The 8,885-nt window shown below is 44.6% G+C and overlaps 1 protein-coding gene across 1 annotated transcript in view; it reads right to left on the minus strand.

Annotated features, from left to right (window-relative positions):
• LOC310792357 (uncharacterized protein) overlaps positions 1–6,210 on the minus strand; it is a gene marked incomplete at its 3' end in the record, with an annotated part of 29,305 nt that extends 23,095 nt beyond the window's left edge. The window contains exons 1-2 of the mRNA XM_083654079.1: positions 6,082–6,210; positions 2,422–2,643 (exon numbers count right to left, since the gene is read on the minus strand). Coding sequence (XP_083510205.1) covers positions 2,422–2,643; positions 6,082–6,191 — 332 coding nt within the window. The 5' untranslated portion in view covers positions 6,192–6,210. The remainder of the gene's footprint in view (positions 1–2,421; positions 2,644–6,081) is intronic.
• Positions 6,211–8,885: the final 2,675 nt, after the last annotated feature.

Genomic DNA, 8,885 nt, shown 5'->3' on the forward strand with positions numbered 1-8,885 from the left:
TCACTTGCGGGGTTTCTGCGACTCCAAATGTCGCAGCAACCCGCTTGTTGATCGTCCTCCACATCTTATCACTCGCTCACAGAGGTTACATGTGGCATCCTCGTTGTTTTGGTTGTTTGTAAAGTATCTCCACGCAAAACTACTGGCAGGCGTGGCAGCAGAAGACATCGTGGTGGAATCCACCAGCGTGGTGAGCGTGCTCCGTTCTTTTAATACATCCATGAGCATGGTGCTCTCAGTGTGTGACTCACTCAACAGGTTGGTGTGGGCTGTGTGGACGAATTACCGTATTAACTGCAGTAATGGTCATTACGCAATTTTATTTAGGCTACAATAGGCTGTACAGCTATTTTCTTAAATTCATTTTTTCCCGTTTCCCGCTATTGTATTTTCTGGGAAATGGTCCAGTCGGGATTTCCCGGGAATCCCGTTTCCCGGGATTAAACCCTAGTCCCCGAGGGCCGTACTGCATGCAACACCTTTACTGACCACAGCACACATACAGGTGTCCCCGAGGGCCGTACTGCTACTGCATGCACCATCATCTTTACTGACCACAGCACACAACTCTGCGCATGTTTCATGTTTCATGTTAATGCAGCTTGTGCCATTGTGTTACAGCGTCATGAGGACAATGTTTTGAGTTCAGTTGCTTACAGTTACCCATATAGCTTTATAAAACCTTGTAATATCTTACAGTATTACCATAAATTAATCTGTCATCTGCAAGATTCCTTAAGCACTAAACTGGACTTCCTATCGCTGATATTATACATAAGGGACACCACATAGGCTACTTTAAGCACAGACGAAGTTGGATGTTTAAAGGATATTGCAGAGATCTTCATTTTTCAAGGTCTGTTTAATGTGTGACCATCTGTGCACCACGCTGGCAAGTTACAGTGAAGTGATGTGTGAAAATGTGTGTGTGTGTGTGTGTGTGTGTGTGTGTGTATGTGTGTGTGTGTGTGTGTGTGTGTGTGTGTGTGTGTGTGTGTGTGAGTGTGTGCGTGCGTGCGTGCGCGTGCGTGTGCGTGTGCGTGTGTGTGTGTGTGTGTGTGTGTGTGTGCGTACGTGCGTGTGTGGTGACAGTGGGTGGAGGTGACAGTCACGCAGCTCTCCAGGTGTCACCCATCTTTAGGCGACTCCCCAGACAGACTGGTTTGACTGTTAAATCAGCCGTCAACACCGCCTGCCAGCAGCACATGAGCTGCTGATGTTGCACATATCCACCGACACCTTCTCTAACAAAGTGATAGCTGTGATGAAAGTAAAACTCAGTACTAAACTATGTACTAAACTCCCATAAAATATATCACAAGACTTTGTTGAGGATGGAAATGTCTTAGTGTATGCTGTTGGAATTAAACTCTTATAAAAGGAATTTCCGCACACTTGAATCTGTACAGATTTCACAATTAAACTCTTGAAATGGTACATCATATACAGTATTTCTAATGTACAATATGCTTTTAAGAAATATCAACATGTCAACTTTAAAAAAAAAAAATTTAGTTTTATTTATTTTTATTTTGTTCCAAAAACAGCATTGATCTTAGCTTGACCACCATTATTTTTCCTGGACCCGGAACGAGCTGGCTAAGAAACGTCTCAGCTAGGAGCTTACTGACTGACTGACTGACTGACTGACTGACTGACTGACTGACTGACTGACTGACTGACTCCCCATTGTTGAAACACGCATGTGTGATTATTGAGCACCAGTGGCAGCAGTCTGGGTCCGGCTTAACTAGACTTGCCTAGTCTTTTTTTTAGTATCCAATATGGTTTTGAAAGGGTTTCATAAACCTACATTTTTCTCAAACTATAGAGGAGTAATAATCACATACTACACACAATAAACTGGGGGCACCGTGGCACAGTGGTAGTGCCGTCGACTCCCAGCTACAAGGCCCTGGGTTCGACCCCCGCCTCGGACGCCGTGGGGCGACACGCCACCAGCACCCACCGCCCAGGTGGGCCACCTCGTCAAAAGGGAACCTTTATGTGGAGTTTGCATTTTCTCCCTGGTGTTTCCTCCATAAAATATCAGTATGGACCCGCACTAAAAAGATGCAGAAGATTGTCACCAGACCGGCGATGACCACGACAGAAGCTGGTCCCTGGGCGCTGCACGGAAAAGCACCACCGCTATATTGTACATGTGTATCAATTACCATACTTTGTATAACAAGGTAATACGTTATGGTAAATCCATCTCTCCAGCAGTTATTGTAGCTCAATGGAAAGTAACTTTCGACGTTAGCCTTTGTCATCCTTAACTTTGCTTCCCTGTACTTCCCTACACATAGGCAAGCGCACGCACGCACGCACACACACACACACACACACACACACACACACACACACACACACACACACACACACACACACACACACCCACCCCTCGGCCGAGCTCACCTGCTCTTCTGGCAGGAGCAGCAGAGCCAGGCTTTGTCTCTCTTGCTGTAGCGGCGGCAGGCCCGGCACACGTTGTAGCTGCAGGCTCCGCACGGCCGCGCGGCGTTCAGCAGCCAGGTGAACGGCGAGCAGCAGCGGATGCAGCAGCGCTGGTTGAAGCGACGCTGCCGTGACAGCAGGAGGCAGCGACTGCCCTCCTCCTCCAGCTGCTGCCTCAGCTCGCTGCGGGGGGGAGAGAGGGAGGGAGGGGGGAGATGGTGAGGGAGAGGCGAAGGGGCAGGGAGACAGACAGTGAGGTTGTGTGTGTGAGATAGATAGATAGATAAATAGATAGATAGATAGATAGATAGATAGATAGATAGATAGATAGATAGATAGATAGATAGATAGATAGATAGATAGATAGATAGATAGATAGATAGATCTATAGATAGATAGATAGATAGATAGATAGATAGATAGATAGATAGATAGATAGATAGATAGATAGATAGATAGATAGATCTATAGATAGATAGATAGATAGATAGATAGATAGATAGATAGATAGATAGATAGATGGATGGATGGATGGATGGATGGATGGATAGTGGATACCAAACTATCCCTTTAATGGAAATGGAGCTGAAAATAAAGAATACAGTCATTTCATCATAATAAAAGGTGTTTGTGATGTATGTTTGTGATGATTATGTTTGTCTAATCATAAACAGCTAATTGAATATGAATGACTTAAGCGGAGAATGCATCATTCCCAGTTCATTGTGTGCTGTATGTAAAGGTCAAAGGTCGGAAGCTGTCCTGAATAATACATCAGTGTTTTCCTCACAGTAACAGCAGCTTTCCTCCCTGCATGGCTACTGATGGCAGTGTATCATTCACAGATTCACATTGTTAATACCGAGCATGACCTCATTTCAAAGATTATAAACACTGTTACTCCTCAATGACTGCATGTTGCACACTGTACATTCTTTAGATAATCTCGCAATTTACATAGGATTACATAAGATTACCTGCGGCTGTAAATCCAGATTATACTACATACATATACACACATAGGTGTCACCATGAGTGAAACTGGGATGTTAATGTGGCTGACAGTGTGTCAATGCTTTTGCTCCGCTCAACACTGCCCCCTGTTGGCTAGTAGATGTACATTATTAATCTACAGGTTGGGAATCCCACAGTACACTGGGCCATTTCCTATGTTATATTGAGTAAACTGAAGGGTTTATTTAGTATCATAAAGGCATACTGCACTGCAGCAAATAGTCTCAAGTAAAAGGCAAGATCGTTCATAAATTTGATCTAGAACAATATCGCTGGAAATTCCTGGAATATTTCAGACATCTGAAACCCTGACAGAGCTGTGACAGATAATGCAACATCAGCAGACTAACGTGCAGATCGGCTAAAGAGTTAAGTGACAATTTGTCTCAGTGTAAGAAACAAGGCTTTTACTTGTGCAACAGGAGGAGCACAAGAAAAGGCACACACACACACACACACACACACACACACACACAGCAACAACATTCATCACTGTATTCCTCATTCCATCGCTATTCATTTCTAACTCAACTCCCTTGTCTCTCACTCATTCAGATAGAGTCAGACATAGAGGAATGATCTGTGCCATCGAAGAAAGGCATCTATATGCTCACCTTACTATCGGGAATATGGCAAAATAGGCTAATCTTGCAAAAATTTTACGTGTTCTTTTAAGGCATTCCTCTAAATCTCAAGGAAACAGCAATTTTGTTCACAATACAAAACAAGCAAATCGTAAACATGCTGTCCACCGGGTGATGTACTTCCACCCTTGGGTCAGTGATTCCTGCTTTACCAGAGTCCCCATTCATTGTCAACACCGCCCCCTAGCGGCACAAAGTCAACGTTATAGTGTGACTAACAAACAAACGGACAAACGGACGGATGGATGGAGAGCTGGGGTTCCCAAACGTTTTCATCTTGGGACCCAAAAGGTACATTTTGTGTCTCCCTGGGACCCAAACTCACAAAAAACATACGGTAATGAGTTGCCATGACGACCAGTTAGCGTCCCCCCCCCCCCCCCCCCCCCCCCCCCCTTTGGTGGGGGACAATCAACGTGTTGTCTTGAGCAGATTCCCTGATTCCACTAAGTGTTTTTCGCAATGCGGAGCAATAACACCCTGTGAGAGAACAGGAAGGATCTGTTTTGAGATTCAAGTGCATGGAGTAGACTAGAGAGAAGGAGGATACTGACATAATCGTGTTATTCTTAACCTCTGAATAGTTATTTGCGCCAACAAGCAGACAAATGGCTTCCGACTATTGTGTACCACATTAGAGTGGTATGCTTGCACTATCAGCCCAAATTCAGGCCATCAATTCACTCTTCTTCGTTTCACTTGAAATTGGCCAAATAACATGTTGTGTTTGTGTGTTCACACACGTAGTCCTTATGTGTGGACTGAGGACCCCCGATGTTTCGAGGAAGTGAGCAAGAATAGAACAGGAAAGGGCAGTCTCTTCCTGTCCAGGGTTTTGAGGACACACTTCAGAGCACAGAGGCAGGGTGGGAAATTTCCACTGATTTCTAATAATGTCTGGGATGCAAACTGAGCCTTGGACAAACAATAGTCACAGAAAATGCCTATGGTTAGAGTAGTGTAAATGCACAATACTCGTGCACTTCTTTCAAGATTCAAGATTTTTATTGTCACTCCGTGGTACAAGTATCACGTGTGAAATTCTTGTGCTGTGGACTCCGTTTACAACATAGTACAAATATAACAGGGCATATGAGTGCAAAAACAACAAGAGACACAACAAGCAATAAGGCAATAGAGTGATAAGACAAGTCAGAGACAGTGGCATATTCACTGCACATAGGTGCACATGTCATGTGCATACTTTAGACGTGCTTAAACATTTTAAATTCGACGTATTTGACGTACAGGTGCAAATAGCATATTCTTGTATTCTTGAGTTTTTGTTTTCAAATATACTGTGGCTCAGGATAAGAATAGTGTTCTTCGTGATGTTTTGCAAATAATGTAGTTAATTTAAAAGGGTATTTATGAATGAATCAGGGGAACCAATCAAGCAAGTCCAGTTATGATGTATAGCCTAATTAGTGTTAACATGGAGTTAACTGCCGAAACTGCCTGTAATGGATGAATTGTTTAATAATGTTGCAATAACTTTAAATGTGACCCTTCAAATAAAATCTTCACTTTAGCTGTATCAAATATCCTTGATCATATATCATAATGTAAATAGATTTTGGAAAACTAAATATTCTGTAATAGGGCTCCTTTAATAAAGATACTCTTTCTATTTGATATGTTAAAGATGCTGAGGACACATTTTCACTGCAGCCACACGAGAAGCAATGAATATGGATTGGAATGAACTATAATAAATCAATAACACACTCACTGTATGGGTATTTATCGGACGCTCCAATCAGAAGCAACTTGCTGTGAGAGACCAGCTGAGAGTCTGTTAACTTGCTCAAAGACACACTGACAGGCCACACGGCTGTTGATGGGACACATTGGCTGCTGTGGGGCTCAAACCTGTGACCGTCTGGCTGTACGAGAGCCTCTCTAACCACCAGCCCAGTGACACCATGCACCTGCTGCCTTCACCCAGGAGGGCAGGACTCACCTGAGGCGCTCCTCCTCTGTCTTGCGCAGCCTCATGTCCCTCTGCACCACCTGCAGCACGTGCTCCGCCTCCTCCTCTGTCAGGCTGGACAGATCCAGCTTCCGGCCCATCGCTGACACAGGTCCAGCTGTCACTCAACCCCACTGACCAATCAGCTGTCTCTAACCGCCTACGAAGGACAAAATAAATATTCATATAGGCTACTCCACACTCATTGCACAACAAGGGTTTACTGTAATGCTGCAAAGCAACAGGTGGGTCTCTATGCTGCTTCACAAAGCCATAGTAGTGAATATAGAAGTAGTGTAAACAAGAAAATAACTCTGTTGATTATTTTCTATATTTTTGTTGATAGGAAACCTACCTTCAAGCTTTAAAATAGGCTATACAAAAAGTACTTTGCTGTTTGTAGGGCAGCACGTGTGTATTTTTGTGGAATTGGCCGCCTCTTGCCATTAAAATATAGGCTCCACATTTTGACTCATGCAAGACACTCTAGTAAGCAACTTAGGCTATTAGCTAGAGATAGATGATCTCTCCACTGTATGACAAGCTCCTACTGACCGAAAATACATCAGGTTTTGCAGTAGGCTATGTATTTATGTAGGCTACACTTCAATTGAATATGCCTATAAGCAGATGCACCTGGTTGACATGAGTGTAGTTGTGGCCACTTGCATAGGCCTAAAACATTTCAACATAGTATAAGCCACTTAACGTTACTCAAGCAAATCATTGGTGGTAACATTCATCAGAAACAGAATATATGCAGGTGGTAGACAGCGCATACTCGCATAGCCTACAATTAAATAAGGTCACTAATAGCCTACATCGCCTATAGGCCTATACTCACTGGCCTATTGTGATTGTCAACATTAGGCTAAATTAGAGTAGGCTATGGTGGCTATCTGAGAAAGAGTTTTTTCAGAATCTTTAAGTTAAATGATTTTAGCTCATGTAATATTCCAAACTCACCGAGCTCCGGGCCTGTCGCCTCCACTGTTTTAAATCCCAGCAGGAATGACTGACCGGACCATGTGTTTCTCTCTGAACGTACAGTAGCCTACAGTAGGCTTTGGGCGACTGCCAACACCGACAACCAACCACAATGCACGGAGTCGTCAGTAGTAGGAGGCAAGGCTATGTAAAGTAAAGTGGAGGAGCAGACTTGGGAGTGTGCGTGCAGAGGATCAGGTGTTATGCCGAGTTTTGTACGCCCGCCGATAATGCATCCTCCACTGTGACTTCACGGGAGCATATTCTAATGATTTATTGTGGAAACTTAACTGTTTAAAAATGATATAATTGTCTGGATAGACGTGATCTCCAAGCCAGGGGGTCTGTCCTCCTGGCTCATGGAGACCGACTTTGATGCATTAGATCCGCATGGAGGTGACTACCATGCTTGGGGCTCTCTTCTGGCTCATGGAAGCCCGACTTTGGTGCTTAAAATCCGGGTACAGGTGACCTCGAGACCCGGTGGGGTGATCATTCACTGCAGCCAATCTGTTTCACACTCACAGAGATCTATGGGTAAAGCCTGGATCAGTGTCAACTCGGACACATCAAACTATCAAGTAGTTTACACGATTAACAAAGACTATAAAGGTTAAACTACCAACAACAAACTAGACTTTCTGATACACATATACAGTTGTTGCCTGACGGCGGTACTGCAGCAATTCGTCTGTCAACCGTGGGTGAACTATTCCGTTCGTCTGCTTAACGTGGTTTGAAGGCTGGACGCCAAAGTCTCGTGTTGTGGCTATTGGCTAGCTTGTTTAACAAAAACCTCAGAAGTCTCTGGCCACTGGCCAGACGATAAATGACGTCATGATCGTTTGACGTCATAGTGATGATGACGTCATATTATGACGTAGGCCGGTCGGTCTATATAAGAGCACATCCATGCGGCCCCAAGCTAATTTTGTACCTGACGTCTTTGAGCAGAGCAGTAGGTAGCCAACATGAGGACAAAAAATGGGTGTCCACTGCAGTACTTCGGAGTGATTATGGGAGAAGCAGCCCTACAGCAGTTCAGCCACACCCAGGGAAATGATGACACCCTTACCTCCACAGGAGTGACAGATACCACCACCACCCCAATCTACCAGACCAGCCAACTGGGCCCAGGGTCTGAAGTCATTCAGGAAGAACCTCGACATATTGCCCAGCAAATCAGCGCCATCCTGCAGCATGCCCAGACACCTGACGGCCAGCAGATGGTGCTGGTGCCTAACGGTGCCTCTCCTGAGGCTGCAGGACATAACATTACCTACCATAGGTCTCAAGGAATGTGTGAGTGTGACCCAACAGTGAAGATGGAAATCCGCCGTGCAAGAAACAGAGACGCAGTCCGTCAATATCGCCAAAAGAAAAAGGATTCTGCAGGACTGAGTGTTGACCCTGTTGACCCAATGAAGAGGGAAATTCAGTTTGCGAAAAAGAGAGAGGCAGCCCTTCGATATCGCCAGAAGAAGAAGGATTCTGAGGGACTCTCTCAAGACAAGAGTGTTGACCCTGTTGAACTAATGAAGAGAGAAATCGGCCGTGCAAGAAACAGAGAGGCAGTCCTTCAATATAGCCATAAGAAAAGGGATTATGTGGGACTGTCTCAAGACAAGACTGTTGACCTAATAATGAAGAGGGAGGAAATCTGCCGTGCAAGAAACAGAGAAGCAGTTCGTCAATATCGCCAAAAGAAAAGGGCTTCTGAGGGACTGAGTGTTGACCCTGACTCAGCAATGAAGAGGGAAATCGAGTTAGCAAGAAGGAGAGAGGCATCCTGTCGATATCGCCAGAAG

Source organism: Poromitra crassiceps, assembly GCF_964638095.1.
Source record: "Poromitra crassiceps genome assembly, chromosome: 17".
Lineage (NCBI taxonomy): Eukaryota > Metazoa > Chordata > Actinopteri > Beryciformes > Melamphaidae > Poromitra > Poromitra crassiceps.